The sequence below is a fragment of the Schistocerca serialis genome, chromosome 6 (assembly GCF_023864345.2).
Source record: "Schistocerca serialis cubense isolate TAMUIC-IGC-003099 chromosome 6, iqSchSeri2.2, whole genome shotgun sequence".
Taxonomy (NCBI): Eukaryota; Metazoa; Arthropoda; class Insecta; order Orthoptera; family Acrididae; genus Schistocerca; species Schistocerca serialis.
In genome coordinates, this window is record NC_064643.1 from 428966834 (window position 1) to 428984948 (window position 18115).

An 18115-nucleotide genomic window follows, 5' to 3' on the forward strand; every position below is an offset into this window, starting at 1 on the left:
ACTTACCGAACTATCAGTTTAATAAGTCACAGCTGCAAAATACTAACGCGAATTCTTTACAGACGAATGGAAAAACTGGTAGAAGCTGACCTCGGTGAAGATCAGTTTGGATTCCGTAGAAATGTTGGAACACATGAGGCAATACTTAACTGGCATTTGTAGACTTAGAGAAAGCTTTTGACAATGTTGATTGGAATACTCTCTTTCAAATTCTGAAGGTGGCAGGGGTAAAATACAGGGAACAAAAGGCTATTTACAATTTGTACAGAAAGCAGATGGCAGCTATGAGAGTCGAGGGGTATGAAAGGGAAGCACTGGTTGGGAAGGGAGTGAGACAGGGTTGTAGCCTATCCCCGATGTTATTTAATCTGTATATTGAGCAAGCAATAAAGGAAACAAAAGAAAAGTTTGGAGTAGGTATTAAAATCCATGAAGAAGAAATAAAAACTTTGAGGTTCGCTGATGACATTGTAATTCTGTCAGAGACAGCAAGGGACTTGGAAGAGCAGTTGAATGGAATGGACAGTGTCTTGAAAGGAGGGTATAAGATGAACATCAACAAAAGCAAAACAAGGATAATGGAATGTAGTCGAATGAAGTCAGGTGATGCTGAGGGAATTAGATTAGGAAATGAGACACTTAATGTAGTAAAGTAGTTTTGCTATTTGGGGAGCAAAATAACTGATGATGGTCAAAGTAGAGAGGATATAAAATGTAGACTGGCAATGGCAAGGAAAGTGTTTCTGAAAAAGAGAAATTAGTTAACATTGAGTATAGATTTGAGTGTCAGGAAGTCGTTTCTGAAAGTATTTGTATGGAGTGTAGCCATGTGTGGATGTGAAACGTGGACGATAAATAGTTTAGACAAGAAGAGAATAGAAGCTTTCGAAATGTGGCGCTACAGAAGAATGCAAAAGATTAGATGGTTAGATCAGATAACTAATGAGGAGGTATTGAATAGAATTGGGGAGAAGAGGAGCTTGTGGCACAACTTGACTAGAAGAAGGGATCGGTTGGTAGGACATGTTCTGAGACATTGAGGGATCACCAATTTAGTATTAGAGGGCAGTGTGGAAGGTAAAAATCATAGAGGTAGACCAAGAGATGGATACACTAAGCAGATTCAGAAGGATGTAGGATGCAGTAGGTACTGGGAGATGAAGAAGCTTGCACAGGATAGAGTAGCATGGAGAGCTGCATCAAACCAGTCTCAGGACTGAAGACCACAACAACAATGACTTAATGCATGTAGCTCAGCACCCCACTCTGCATGAGAGTGAGTTGGACCCTTTTTTTGCTGCCAAAATTCTACTCTGGCTGCAAAAATATGGTTTTTGTCAAAAAATGATCTTGTAATAAAGGAAATATCCTAGAAAACTCAAGTTCTGCTGTTTCATTAATGACTCCAACTTCTGTATTAGGTGATATAGTTCAGATATTTCCTGACAAGATCATCATCTTTTCTCTTTCTGAGTTGGATATTTGACAAACTGTAACACATAACTGCAGTTGTAAGTGGTAGACATACCACAATTCATATTGCTCATCAAATGCTGGAGTAAACATGGATGGCATGGGAGGTGCTCCTGTTACATTCACAAAGCTTGCATGCCCTATAATTTAGCCGTCATTATCTCCAGGTAATACTACACATTTTTTGTTAGTAGTTGTAAGTATTCATTGGTTGAAAAACACTCTGTCTCATCTAATTACAAAACTATTCATGGTTCATGAGTCACCGATTGCAATCACTTTCATAAAAGCCAATCTTTACAGACAACCGATGCAGGCACTTAACTTTTTATTCCCAACAAGAGATATGTACAGGATGCTCCTCATGAATAGTCCACAGTCCACAGAAAAATCCATTACTTGCTATATCAAAGTTCTGCCTATGACAAAGGTCACAAAACAAACACCTCAGCCAAACTGAAAGTTGCACATTCCGCTGTTTGCATCACAGTTGATTCAGACCAGCCTTGAGCCATTTTATGTGCTGGATTCTGTTGTCATTTTATCAGAGGGCACTCCTGATGACAAGTGCCTTCTGGATAGTGGCATCACAGTGTTTGGCAGTAATATTGCACCAGCTATTCAGTCTGTATAGTGACACTGCATGGCAACAATACAACTATTAACTGTCATGCAGCTTATGCAACTTTACTGTGAACACTGCTATTTGCCATGCAGCTAAAAGAATTTTTCAGTCCTTTAATCTTGATATTTAAATAATTTGTAGGTAAATTTTAAATTTTATTTTGAATTGGTTGAGATTCCCAGCTTTTTATGTTAGATGGGACCTTCTTCAATGCCTTTCCTCTAGAGTGCACAACACTACTCTGAATCCTCTGTTAAGGAGGCAAAGTCTACACGAAAACTATTTTTGTCTTGTAAATTAAACTGTGTAAATCTCATTTCAGCGGGAACTGATCTTTATTGTTGGTAATAAAAGCCAATATGAAGTAAAAGTATTAGGAAGTGAGTGTAAGAATTCCAGACTCCATAAAAAGGCCTCTGCGAAATGTATGGTTATATACTTTGCTTAATGTTCTTACTGATTGTGTTTGCCGAATAAATACTTATTTGCTATAGGTGCACTGCCCCAGAAGATAATTCCATAAGTCAACAGGTGCTGAAAAATGCAAAATAAGCCAACACATTCGTTTACTGTAAGTACTTCCATAAGACAACAGGGAGGCAAAATTAGCCAACACCTTTGTCTTTAGATCAACATGGTAAAAGATGCTTCTAAGGGCAACAAATACCAAACTGAGCTCATCAATTAGTTTAAGTCAGGCAAGGGTACCATTTGGTGATGCACAGACCTGAAAGGTGGGCCGCTTCATCATGTGATACAGTAGCTGTGTTCCTAGTGCATAAAGTTCGAACTATAATGTCCCTGATGTTAATGTTTATGGGGTAATGCAATAATATGCACCCCTTTCCCAACATGCCATGCCAACAAATTTTGCCTCAGAACACACATTTTTGAGAGCTCATTCATTTTATGTTCACCTCATCTTCGAACACTCATATTTATTTATGCATCGTGAATATTTTAACTTTACATATAACATTGTATTTTTACTTACAATCTTATGCAGTAGCAGTCTGAAAAACTTGTTAACATTGTTATAGTTTAAAAGAATGTAAAATGTTCTGTGAAAAAAATAATTAACCCTTATCTGTTTAAAAGACAATTTTATACAACACAATACAAGTACACTACACACAGATCATTCTTTATGCATTACACTGTCATCAGGGCTATGTCTGGTAATGTTCAGTTGGGGCCCTTTATGAGCATGCTCATATTAACAAAAAACATTACACTTTTGTACCATCCTTTAATGCTCCAGAATCATCTATGATACCGTCGTCAGCATCAGACATCACCCAGCATTTAATCTCAGACTCATTGTGAGTAAGCACTAAGGTACAGTTTTATTTGTTGAAATGTTGGTGAATAGCCAGCAATAATGTATGTCAGAATAATTTTTGAACCATCATTGTAAATTGTCATACATTTATAGAGATTAGACTCAATGGAGTCTGTGTAAGTTTCTAATGTACGAGGGTTGCCCAGAATGTAATGCACTGCATTTTTTTCTTCAACAATTCTTTATTGAACACAGTAAGAATTACACATACCGAAGAATAGTGTGCTATCTACACGCCCTATTTTTCCACATCATCTCCAACCTGTTCTATGGCCTTCCTCCAGCGTAAAACTAGGGTGCGTTTGCCCTGCCAGTACCAATCCTTGTCCTCATGGTGGAGCCAGTGCTTAACTGTGTGAATCACCTCCTTATCGTCCTCAGAATGTCTTCCATGAATGGCATCCTTTAATGACATGACAACATCAGCTTGCTGCGACACATTGGGTATGATGGGTGTGGATGGTCTCCCTGACTGCTGCAAATCATGGAGGTCCACCAAACCTTCTGATGACTTCATCCTCCATTCCCGGTGAGTAACTGTACTTCTGTCGACAGCAGATGCTTCATAGACTTTGAACATGTATTTGGGCCCCACAGTTTCTTTCTATGCAGTGAGAAATTCAATGATGGCACATTTCTTGTAACATACATCACTTACAGATGGCATTTTGAAACTTTCCTGAAGATATGCTATCTCTCAGAAGTGACATAAACTTTTCACATTGACTCAGGAGACTTCAGATAATACGTACATAACATTTTGCATTCGTAATGTTGTTTTTGCCTGAGAAAAAAATTGTGGCACATTACTTCCTGGGCAATCCTATTATGTTTCTGAAGGTTTCAATGAAAACTGATGGGCAAGCTGATAAGCATATGGGTGGGTGTCAAAATAAGTCTATATTGGCTGCAATTAAAATTTTGGTTTGATTATGAAAAAATGTGACAGCATCTCTATTCATCAGCTGAACTCCAGAGATGATGTAGAAGTTATAAAATCAATAATGATACACTGATGAAATATGGGGTTGTCAGCAGCAAAGACGTAATGCACCTGGATACCAAGACATGTAACAAGCAAGTGAAAATTAAGGTATAAGTGAAGTAAGAAACATTATGTAAGAAGTGAAGGGTAAGCTGGAAAGGACAGCACCATTTGTCCAATATTTAGTGTATCTAAATACTAGAGTACATGCAGCCTTATAGACCTAACCCTAAGCAGTGCTTTAAATGCGAACATTTTGGGCAACCACCACGGGACGCAAAAGGCAAGCAACATGTGGCAGATGCTGTTTATCTGCCCATAAAGGTAATACTCCCTGTACAGTCCACTGATATGAATGAATTAATTGTGACAAAATGTGAGTGCACAGTGATCATAGAGGAGAAAACATACGGAAGATAAAGGTCACAAAACTTATGTCATTCTCTGAGGTGAAACAGGCATTTCAGGCCATTTATCTACCTATATTTATGTCTTTCACTTTGGCAATGAAGCAGCCTGTATTTAAGACCAGTATTGGCAGCCAGACAATGAAAGTTGATGAAATCACAACATTGTAAATGTGGCTGTAAACATGTGGCACAGACCTAACCAAGCACACATTTAACAAGAATAATGGTGATAGCAGAATGTATTGTTGAGAAGAACCATGTGCCCTCACAGCAGGATGACAAAGAGAGAGAGAGAGAAAAAAAGTATCCAAGTGAAACATTCTTAGCATGGTCTCCAAAATCCAAATGCAGGACTACGAGTAAGAACCACAGATCTCAAACATTTTGTAAAAAACCATCAGAACATGTGACCTTCATCTTGTCCAATAGATCAGATAGTGAGTGTACAGTGGTACAGATGAGCATATGGTGGTAATGGCAAAGGGGCCAGCAATAATCTAAACTAGTCCCCCCACCCCCTCCCTTTTTTGCTGGAAATATTCCATACTTCTATGGAGTACAAGGGTGATACACAAACACCTTCCTGTATTGTGATGTAACATCAATGGGTTCAGGACAAATTTGGTGAACTTATTGCTTCTAGCAAAGGGAAGACCAAAGTCTATGTACATCTGAGAGTGAGGGGGGGGGGGGGGGGGGGAGGGAGGGGGGACAATCAGAGAAGAAGTGGCTGTTATTGTGAACACTTAACAGGGTGCCCCAGAGGAATGGTCAAGCTTCAGGGATATGACAGAAATGGTCATTTGAAGTAAAAAGCTTAACATAGACATTTGATCTACCTCAAATGATTTCCAAGATAGAACAAGTTTAATGTACATCATTATTTATTTTTCACTGTAGCAGGAGCACTACCATCACAGATGTCATGAAAATATGCCATATCTGTATATTCTTCATTAGCGTAGATGTGTGGCACTTCAGTGTGTGTAAAAACACAGTTAACTGCTGCTTCTCTCTGACACGAACTCAGTCTCCCATACTACTTCACTCACAACATATTATGGACAACTGTGCATTCAATGGGCATGTTAAATGGCAGAAAGAAATCCCAAGTAAAGAGCTTGAAAGGAACAAGGTAGGCTGAGCTAAAATAAAATGTCAAAGAGGTTGGGTGGGTAAGACATATGTGCATGCCACTATCCCAAAAAGAAATGTACATTAAATGTATTCTATTTCAGAAAATATACAGATGGAAGGAAGATTATGGTTCAAGAAGTTGACACCAAGGTCATTAGAGATGGGGTTTCAAGAATGGGTAAAAGTTTTTTGTTTCAAATGAATGTTCCTGCCATATCCTTGAGTACTGGCCATTTCACCTGGGACACCCAGTATACAACTCCTTGGCTCTCCCTTGTAACACCAATTTACAAGCAGTGATGTTTAAAGCACAGTGCACCATAGATTAACAATATGTTTGCTCTACCTGCCACACATGAAATTCTAGTCCAAGAAGCTCTCACTAAACTTATTATGCAGCTCCCTCCAACCATTCCCCCTAAGTGGAGATTTTAATGCACACAATGTGTTATAGGGCTCTGAAACTACATATCTCCAGCGTCAAACATGTTGAGGGTCTCCTGCTGTCAACAAATACATGTCTACTGAACAGAGAGCAGCTCACAATCTTCAGCATTGCAACAAGGTCATCCACTGTTATTGATCTCTTGGAATGCTTTGCGGGCCTTACACACATTCTGTAACGAGGAGTAGCTGATGACTTGCACTCAAGTGACCCTTCCCAGTCCGGATTCCTTTTTGGTCTTAATAGCATTTTTATTTCTAAACCTGAGGTTATACTTTATGCTGTGTACTATTAGATTACTTCTGCTTGTTGGATTGTCTGAATGCATTTTTCCACAATATTCAAAACAGTACAGCTATTTGAGATATATAGATATAAGTTATCAGACTTGCAATGTCTCCTGGATCTTTTCGCTGTCTAGTAGGCTTGACAGCAGTCTAATTCTGCAACTAGATTTAACATTATTTCTTCAGACAACTACTTATAATGTTGATAACTTTCCTTGTGCAGCTGTTAAATGAAGTCATAGTTTCAAGATCAGCTGTTTTTTCTGTTGTCACATAGTCATAGTTGCATTCATTGCATTGCTGTTGATGTTGACTGTAGTACAGCATCCCACATGAAAACAACTCTGATATTCCTCACACTCAATCCACATGTGTTCACTATGGCAGCAAGAAGTTGTGGTTATTATTCAGTTAAAGACAATTATTGAATGAAAGGTAGCAATTACGGAATTTCTAAATATGTTTATTTTGGCATAGTAGTTCATTAATGAAAATTTTTCTGAGAGAATAGTGTTAGAGAATTTAGGTAATGGTGACTGTTGAACTGATGTTCAAATCAGGTAAATTGATAACTTGGACCGAGTTGTTTACAGTTTTATAACTATAGATATTTTTTTGTGCATTTACAGCTATGGCAAAATTAGGATATCTGTTCCCAGTAGAGATTACAGGTTAAATTGAGGAAATATATGGCACCAACCTAGTCATAAAAAGCCAAGTTTTAGGTTTACAAAGGTAGCCCTGTTAGTGTTTTTGTGTGATTATTCTCATTTTGCATCACTTCAGTGTTCACAAAACTAGTTAGTGAATGCAATGGCAAACTATTACTATCTCATTTGTGTAGCTACTGTAAATTAACCTTGCCTTTATTTTCGTGGTAATAAAAGTTTTCAATTATCTATATAATAAACTTCATTGAACAACACATTAAATTAAATAAACTACACTTATAAGTCATTTTACTGTAATCCTGCCTAAATAATTTTTATTTTCTTCCATGAATGATTTTCTTTAATTTCTGTTATGGAAATTTCATTGTGTGCAGTGCTTCAGCTTAAATTCATAACATAATTGCTGCTGTATAGTTCACACTTCAGTTTTTTTTTGTCAAACCATCAAAACATCAGTTAATACTTGCCTTTCACTCAAGAAAGATCTTTAACCAAATACCTTGCAGTAAAACGTCACCACCAAATTGGACGACTACAAATCTGCACACAGCATCATCAGAAATGACAGTTGGTGTGACAATGTCAACATTTTTTTTGTTTGGAATGTTGTGGTACTACCTAATTGAGGAATAATGGTTGCCACTTCTGCAGATGTGGACAGCTTATCTTAAAACTTCCAGCTGATCTGGCAGTAATACAAGAAGTGTTAGCACAATAGGGTGCTATAGTTTGCAGAAGTATTTTTAGGGCTATATTAGAAGACTGGATTATAGTCAGTCATTCAAAATCACTTAAAAGATTCGGAAGAAGTTTAAAGTCATAGCAAGAGAATAGCTATTTCCAATAGCTTCAGTGCTTTGAAGATAGTGGACAAAAACAGACAACACAAGAAGCTCAGAAGCAGTTTAATAGCACAAGGCATAAGTTACAAGCTAGGCCTGGGAAGAAAAGTCTTAAGAAGACCAAGGGTTATTAGTCAAACGAGTGTCAGAACTACTGCAGAACTCCACCAGGCACCTAGTATTTTAAGACAAGTGTAAGGCATAGCAATGCCACCTGCAGTTTAAACTATATAAAGAACTATCTCAGAAAAAAGATCATCAACTAATAGTAGGATGTACAGGCAAAAATTGGGCCATAACATCAATTATTCAATTGAAGATGAGGTACAGCACATTTCTGAAAATACTCCTTGCCTTAGCCTATAGACTGAGTCACTCTGGAAACAGAATGATAACCCTGGATGAAGCACACTTTGGTAAATGTTAATGCAGCATTTGTAACATTGCTATGATGGAGGGACATTCACACCATGGGTGTGCTTGTCACATTGCATCCTTATGCATGGCATGGTATACACAGAATGGTTTGCATCTGAATGCTTCTGGTAAGAACTTACTTGCATGACTAAATACCAGAAGTATCCAGTCTGACCAAAGAAGGATTCATTCTATGCCAGATATTACCACATTTTTAAAGGGTAAATACATGTGGAAGCCAGAACTGCAGAATAAATAAAGCTACAGTGAAAACTGCAAAATCAGAACAAACTGATACAACTTGGCAAAACTATGAATATGTAGCAAATTTTGTAGGAAATTTCTGGTATAATGTAAGTACTTTGGGAGTAAAGGAGACCACTCATCAAAAAGCAGAAGCTTTGAATCATTGACAGGCACACACAAAATAAAGAAAACTTCCAAGCTTGCAGTGTAATCCCTGGCATAGGTTTTGTGTGTGTGTGTGTGCATGCCCACATATGTGTGTGTGTATTCTACCTCAAAAAAGGAATACTCTGAAAGCTAACAGGTCTTCCTTTCTTTTTTTGTGTCTGCCTGTTGATGACTCAACACTTCTGCTTTTCAATTAGTAATATTGAGTTGGTGCATAAGTCAGCAGTATTTTTCCTGAGCTTAATAACCACAACATATAAATAACAGAGACTTTAGTCATCAATAACAACAATGCAGGAAAAGACAGATTGCTACTTGCCATAAAGTAGACACGTCAAGTTGCAGACAGGCACAATTAGAAAACACTCACATATAGCTTTTGGCCACAGCCTTCATCTGTAAATGAGATGCACATGCACCATTCACAAGAACACAAAAGCAAGCACACCTCACACAAATGTGACCACCAACTCCAGCATCACAGGCCAGAATGTGGACATGCTGGAGTTGACAGTCATGTATGCATGAGGTGTGCTTGCTTGTGTGTTTGTGTGTATGGTATGTTGCTTTTACTGACAAAAGCTGTTGCCAAAAGATATATGTGAGTACCTTTTAATTGCGACTGTCTGCAACTTGACATGTCTTTTTTATGGTAAGTAGAAATCTGTCTTTTCCTACATTGTTGATATTTTTACCTAGCGTTTCCACTGTTTGATTTTAGTCATCAACAATATATTCTCCTTCACTTTTTACAAGAGTCTGCAAACATTGGGGCAACTTTTTGATCCTACAGCTGTAGAAATCATGTGATTTTGAGGCAAAGAATTCACATTTGTATTTGAATTTGCTACTCTTATTCCTTTCAGGTCACCCTTAATGCTGTAATTTCTCTCTTTAGTCAAGCTGATTCCTGCACCACCTACTATGATCACCTGATGCTCTTAATCAAAATTGTTGCACACATTTCCTAATCCTGTGTCAGCCATCTAAGGCTAGCACTTGACTTCACAATACTTGAGTGATTTGGTGCCCTTTGTCTAATTTGTCCTGTACCACCTGCCATGGCTACTACTTAACACAAGACTCCCTTCTTTGTAATCTTTGTTACTGAACTACACATAGTTTGTTCGCTAGAAGTCTGCTTCCCCCTACTGTGACCTACAGTAGGATGAGGCTCCTTCTCACCTACTTCAGGTAACAAGTTCAAACTTTTTATATATTGTAAGCTCAGGTGTAATTTAAGAAGGTGAAGAGCTGTTCTGCTTTGTTGTTACTTTTACCAGTTACCACAGTCTTTCCCCCCTTCCTCCTATCTAGTTCAAATTTCACATAATCTAATTCAGCCTGAAGGGCACAAACCTTTACTTCCTGTTCAGTGATTCTCTTAGACAGTGCCTACTGTTCCATGAGAGACCCTCCTTGACGTCTACAGACGTTAAAGTAACCTCTGGCGTGCCACAGGGGAGTGTTATGGGACCATTGCTTTTCACAATATATATAAATGACTTAGTAGATAGTGTCGGAAGTTCCATGCGGCTTTTCGCGGATGATGCTGTAGTATACAGAGAAGTTGCAGCATTAGAAAATTGTAGCGAAATGCAGGAAGATCTGCAGCGGATAGGCACTTGGTGCAGGGAGTGGCAACTGACCCTTAACATAGACAAATGTAATGTATTGCGAATACATAGAAAGAAGGATCCTTTATTGTATGATTATATGATAGCGGAACAAACACTGGTAGCAGTTACGTCTGTAAAATATCTGGGAGTATGCGTGCGGAACGATTTGAAGTGGAATGATCATATAAAATTAATTGTTGGTAAGGCGGGTACCAGGTTGAGATTCATTGGGAGAGTGCTTAGAAAATGTAGTCCATCAACAAAGGAGGTGGCTTACAAAACACTCGTTCGACCTATACTTGAGTATTGCTCATCAGTGTGGGATCCGTACCAGGTCGGGTTGACGGAGGAGATAGAGAAGATCCAAAGAAGAGCGGCGCGTTTCGTCACCGGGTTATTTGGTAACCGTGATAGCGTTACGGAGATGTTTAATAAACTCAAGTGGCAGACTCTGCAAGAGAGGCGCTCTGCATCGCGGTGTAGCTTGCTCGCCAGGTTTCGAGAGGGTGCGTTTCTGGATGAGGTATCAAATATATTGCTTCCCCCTACTTATACCTCCCGAGGAGATCACGAATGTAACATTAGAGAGATTAGAGCACGCACGGAGGCTTTCAGACAGTCGTTCTTCCGGCGAACCATACGCGACTGGAACAGGAAAGGGAGGTAATGACAGTGGCACGTAAAGTGCCCTCCGCCACACACCGTTGGGTGGCTTGCGGAGTATCAATGTAGATGTAGATGTAGATGTAGATGAGATCCCCTTCAGTTTCCCACCACAATTGCCCCAATGGAATTCTGCACATACCACTCCCTGTCTGACAACTCTATGGCAGCATCCACACTTATCACACATTTCAACAAAGACTGCACACTTAAAAATAGAACAAAGTCACTTAACACACTTTACACTACAATAATTTTTGTTATTTGTGAGCCTCAACAGTTAGACCTACAGGTTAGTGCTTCAGATGTATGGTATAATATAAAAAATTAAACAATTGAGATTCAGGATGGAATAATGACAATATTATGAAAAGGATAGCTTGCTACTCACCGTATAGTGGAACTGCTGAGCTGCAGACAAGCACAGCACCAAGACTGCTGAACAAGTAATCTATCGACCACAAGGCCTTCTTCTGAACCAGACACACGCTCATGCAAACTCACACATACAGCTGTTGCTAAGGCTATATTCACAGCCATAGGCAGTGGTCACATATGTGTTGTGTGTGTGTGTGTGTGTGTGTGTGTGTGTGTGTGTGTGAGAGAGAGAGAGAGAGAGAGAGAGAGAATAGTGTTTGCATGAATATGTGTGTGTATTGTCTACTTCAGAAGAAGGCCCTTTGGCCAAAAGCTTACTCGTTTAGCAGTATTTTGTTGAACATAAAAAATTAGTTATTTCCACATGAAACAGGAACTCAGCACTCAGTTAACTGCAGATTTTTTTAAAAGTAACTTATTCACAATAAAGTGTAACTTTTAATTACTACTTGTCACGAGCATTACTCAATATTAGATAATATGTACAATTGGCAAAATGCGATGTACTACACTTGGTGCTCTTAGAATCGTCTCTCATTGCGTTAACTTATTTTGCACATTATCACTCCCTGTTGTCTTAAGGAATTGCCTTTGGAGCAGTGCACCTAAAGTAAATATAATGTTTATTCAGCAAAAGTGAGCAGTAAGAACATTGTGTAAAGTATGTAACTATACATCTTGGAGAAGCCTTTTTAAGGATCTTAGTATTCTTACATTTACTTCTCAGTACATTTATTCTGTAACAGTTTTTGTTACTGACAATAAAAAACAGTTTCAGCTGAACTGTGATGTACACAATCACAATGCAAGACACAAAAGTAATTTTCATGTAGACTTTGTGTCCTTGTCCAGGGTTCAGAATGAAGTTATACTCTCTGGAGGTAAAATGTTTAACAAGTTCCTATAAATGTAAGGTAGGAAATTGAGTATCACTGCCAGTTCAAAAGAAAATTAACAACACTTCATTAGCCACTTTTTCTACATGTTAACTGAGTATCTAGATTCAGTGATCTATAAGTTCTGCTAGCTAAATGGGAAGTAGCGAAGTAGCAGCAGTGTTTGTTGTAAAACTGCGATAAGTTACTGCAAATAGGACTAAGAATTTATATAAAATATTTCTGTGGAAAAATACCATTGTAATCATATATATGTAAGCCTAATACTAGAGAATCATCTGTGATATAGTGAAACTGATGAGCCAGAATTTTTTTTTCCAAAGTAGCAACTTTTTTACTAATTTACTCAATTACATTTAGTTGGTATAAGCACGAGTATCAATAAGCAGTATAGTGATAATTAATTGTTAACATGCTACATACAGGGTGTGGAAAAACAATTCGATCACAATTGCAGGGCAGAAAGACAGCTTCTAGCCAAGGAATTTGTGTATAGGAAGTTGGGGTCACAGTTGCATATTTATGGCATTACATGCATGGTCTTCAAGTCTGAAACTCTTTTTTTTTTTTTTTTTTTTTTTTGTCTTTGCCAGACACAAACAAACTGCACTCTACTTACTGTCACTATGAAGGACCAATGTACAATGCAGAATATTGGTTTTAATTATCCATTCATCATATTCTCCTTAGATACAGTGTAGTTCAACTAAAGTAGGTATCAATGAGTGAGTGTTGTGAAGCAGCAACACGGAAAATGGTTTCACATGAAATGAACCAAGTGACATGTACTTGGCCTAAGGTGCTGCTCATGGCAAAACAAGGGCAGCTCATAGGATTTACCAGGAATGTTATCCATGTTGCAGGCTGTCTCAAAAAAAAAGAAATACTTTTGTGTCAATTGATAGACACATGGGAGAGACAGGATCTTTGTGGGCAAATAAGCATGATGCAAGAAGGAGACATACTGTTTGTACAGTTGAGTTAAATGAAGATGTGATACATTGCAAAGAGCAAGATACAATGACAAGTACCAGATGCACTGCTCATGAATGTGGTGTGGACCAGTGTCACATCTCTGCTGGTATAAGCTGTGGGTCTGGACAACTTCCCTAGGCATCTGGAATTTGTTGATTGTTTCATTCAATGTGTAGCATGAGAGCTGCATTTCCCTGAACATGTGTTGTTTAGGAATGAGACTCTATTTACCCATGAAGGCATCTTCACTTCACACAATGGCTGCATTTGGGAACTACAGAATCCTCATGCAGCGTACAGCCATGGTAATCAAGAGCAATCCATTGTAAACTTGTGGGCAGGAATTTTGAATGACTTAGTCATTGACCCTACATATTATCTCAAAGGTCGAATGCTCACAAGTACCTTGTGTTTTTGCAACAAGTATTGCCAGCACTGCTTGGAATTAGGCAGAACCTTTGGTTCCAACATGACAGCACAACTCTAAATTTTGCACTTGTTGTCTGAGGTCATCTAGAAGGAAATTAGCTGACAGATAGATTGGACATGGGGGCCTCCATGTTTGCCAGACTTAGGACCACTGAAGTTTTTCCCCAGGATAGCATGAAAGACAGCATGTATGCAACATGGGTTGAGGATGGAACAAGGCTTATGGCAGCATAAGTAATTCAGACTACTCTAGGTGTGTTTCAGAGAACATGTCAATCCCAGCATTAGTTATGCCAGTATGAAATATGTAGTCAGTTTGAGCATTTGCTGTGTCATATTCATGTTAATTAAGTTGTGGCAAGCCTGTGTACTAGAGAATACTCATTTTTCATCTACTTTCACCTTTTTAGGTTATGTTGTAATATGAATCATAGAGATGTGACTGTCTTCATTTCTAAAGAAGGACCGTATGGTATGTCAGCTAAGTACAGTACACATGTATGTCATGCTAAAGTTTTTCTTATCTCATCATGACAGTTAGTCCAAACATTTGTTTATGTGTACATTTTCTGTGAATTGCTTTTCATTTTGGGTAAAGATGTCTATATACCAGATTTAAATTAAATTCAAGTAGCACTAAAAATATGCAACTACGACCCCTAGTTCACATACTCAACTTCCTTTGTTTGATGCTGTCTTTCTACCCTACACTTTTGGTTAAATTGCTTTTCTGCACTCTGTATATTAAGTTCCTATGATGTTGTTGTTGTATATTAATGTATACTTTGACTCAGTCCACATTCCTGACAGTTCTCTTTCTTCACGTGGTCTACGAAACATCTGAATGAATGAATCCCTAGCTCATGAATTCTGGATTCACCAGACATGTATCCAGCCAGCGAAGTCTGAGGTGTTCAGTTGACAGTCTAATGCTAATTTCTAAACTAAGTTTCTTTACATATTGTAACACATGAAGACATATTCCTATGGAATGGCCCTAACACACTTCTTTGTTATCAATAATCTTATCATATACGAAAATGTTCAATGTATTTTTGTTGTAGTTTCTTCATTCCTTACATACCAGTAATTAATCAAGCTGTATATTTACCATCTTCTTCTGTTGTGCAGTGAATTGGGTTTGACCGAATGCCTTCTCCTGCAGAAGTTAGTGCCAACACTCTTATACTGTAATTTGTGAACTTTGCTAATCCGTGGAGGTTGGTCTCTAAGTTTGTTGTTTTCTTTACCTCCACATCTGTAGAACCACCTAAAAATCATTGATTTATGGTCAAGAACCCTGACATAAAAAAGAAATGCTGAAACTGAAAAAAACTATATTTTATACAACATTCACAATATTATGAAACTATATGGATGTGGAAATGAAGTTATAGTTTGACAAATTTTATAGTTATCGGCATTAAAAGTTCACACCAAATTTCTGGCATTGGGTTCCCAGGTTCTATTTACTGATCAACCTCAGCAAAACAGACTCATGAAGCTTATATTTAAACTAAGATTCATTGTAGAAGCTTTTGGAGAGTGAGGGTATGCTAATGTCCAAGTTAAGCATAATCAAGAGATGGTAATATGTTTTAGAGAGCAAGGTAAAGATGAGCCATAGCATATTAATTTAGAACTTCATTGAATGCAAGTAGATTTCATCAGACATTATACGTTGCACTGAAATGAAATGAATGAACAGAATTTCTGTAAGTACCTTATCCTGCTTGGCTGAAAAGTTTTAACTGTAACCACAGTCAATATAAAATAATTTTAATAATCACCATGAGGAGCATGACAGAGGGAGAGACAACTGGTTCTCTGTAGCAAGTGACAACAGCAAAATGAGAACATAAATGATGTAAGTTGCAAAACAGATAAAGAGAGAGAGAGAGGAGGGAGAGGGGGAGGGAGGGAGAGGGAGAGAGAGAGAGAGAGAGAGAGAGAGAGAGAGAGGTTATTTCCACCAACACTGTTCAAGTAACTGGTGCTGGGTTGCAGGACGGTTGTGAGAGGAACATTCCTACTGAAATTCAACATCATGAGAGTAATTTCCTTGTGAACAACTGTGGTAACACCTACCCCTCCCAATCCCCCAATGGCTTTCTGGCATCAGACATCATTTTTACCTGGGAACATAAGATCAAACCATGTTTCATTAGTACCACACTGCAGTCAATTTGATGAAAACTTTTGGGAGAGATCAGTGGTGGTACAGTTCAATCATTGATTTCTGTCAAAAATTTCCTTGATATGTGTCTGGAAACCACTACTTGAAAATCTTTCCTTGCTGACTGTTGCACCACCATCTCAGTTCCTGTATGTAATATGACTTAGATTTTTATCTATCTGTGTAGGATTTATTCACATCATTCTCCTACAATGAAGGTTAAAATGCTGTTCTGTAAGTTTTGCTACCCTAAACATTTTGAATCCTTTGTATGCAGACATTATGTCTATCTACATTTACATACATACTCTGCAAGTCACTATATGGTACTGGTGAGGATACCTTGTTCCACTACTAGCCATTTCCTTTCCTGTTCCATTCACAAATCGAGACAGGGAGAAATGACCATCTATATGCCTCTGTATGAGCCCTAATTTTTCATATCATTGTGGTCCTTACAAAAAATATATGTTGGTGGCAGTAAAAACATTCTGCAATCAACCTCAAATACTTGTTCTCTAAATTATCTCAATAGTGCCTTGTGAAAGAATGTCGTCTTTCATCCAGCAATTACCATTTGAGTTAATAAGGAATCTCTACGATAACTGTGTTCTCATCAAACTTATCGGTAACAAATCTAGCCACATGCCTTTGCATTGCTTCAATACCTTTCTTTAACCAGACCTGGTGGGGATCCCACACACTTTAGCAATACTCAAGTATGGGTTGCACTAGTGGCCTATATTTTGTCTCCTTTTAGATGAGCTACACATCCCAAAAACTCTCCTGATGAACCAAAGTCCACCATTTTCTTTCCCTACTACTGTCCTTAAGTGCTTATTCTATTTCATATTGCTCTGCAACATTACACCAAAATATTTAATTGACATGACTGTCAATGAGCACACGTCTAATGCTGTATGGAAATATTAAGGGATTGTTTTCCTATACTCATCTGCATTGACTTACATTTTTCTGCATTTTGAGCAAGATATCACTCATCATAACAACTAGAAATTTTGTCTAACTCATCTTGTATCCTCTAACAGTCACTCAATGATAATACCTTTCCATACATCACAGAATCATCAGAAAACAGCCACAGATTGCTACTCAACCTGTCTGTCAGATCATTTATATACACTATGTGATCAAAAGGTTCTGGACACCCCCAAAAACATATGTTTTTCATATTAGGTGCATTGTGCCTACTGCCAGGTACTCCATATCAGTGACGTCAGTAGTCATTAGATATTGTGAGAGAGCAGAACGGAGCACTCTGCGGAACTCATGAACTTCGAATGTGTTCAGATTATTGCGTGTCACTTGTGTCATATGTCTGTACACTAGATTTCCACACTCCTAAACATCCCTAGGTCCACTGTTTCTGATGTGATAGTGAAGTGGAAATGTGAAGGAACACATACAGAACAAAAGCGTACAGGTCGATCTTGTCTGTTGACTGACAGAGATGGCCGACAGTTGAAGAGGGTCATAATGTGTAATAGGCAGACATCTATCCAGACCATTACACAGGAATTCCAAACTGAATCAGGATCCACTTCAAGAACTATGACAGTTAGGCAGGAGGTGAGAAAACTTGGATTTCATGGTTGAGCGGGTGCTCATATGCCACACATCATGCTGGTAAAAGCACAACGATGCCTCACTTAGTGTAAGGAGCATAAACATTGGAGAATTGAACAGTGGAAAAATGTTATGTGGAGTGACAAATCATGGTACATAATGTGCCAATCCAATGGCAGAGTGTGAATATGGCAAATGTCTGGTGAACATCATCTGTCAGCGTGTGCAGTACCAACAGTAAAATTCGGAGGTGGTGGTGTTATGGTATGGTCATGTTTTTCATGGAGGGGGAACTTGCACCCCTTATTGTTTTGTGGCAATATCACAGCATAGGCCTACATAAA

At 38.3% G+C, this 18115-nt stretch overlaps 1 protein-coding gene across 1 annotated transcript in view; it reads right to left on the reverse strand.

The window, feature by feature from the left end:
* The window catches only part of LOC126484903 (Down syndrome cell adhesion molecule-like protein Dscam2), a 505795-nt gene that overhangs the window by 179162 nt on the left and 308518 nt on the right, over window positions 1–18115 (reverse strand). Inside the window, exons 18-19 of the mRNA XM_050108503.1 lie at window positions 16917–16923; window positions 15120–15266 (exon numbers count right to left, since the gene is read on the reverse strand). Of these exons, the coding sequence (XP_049964460.1) occupies window positions 15120–15266; window positions 16917–16923 (154 nt within the window). The remainder of the gene's footprint in view (window positions 1–15119; window positions 15267–16916; window positions 16924–18115) is intronic.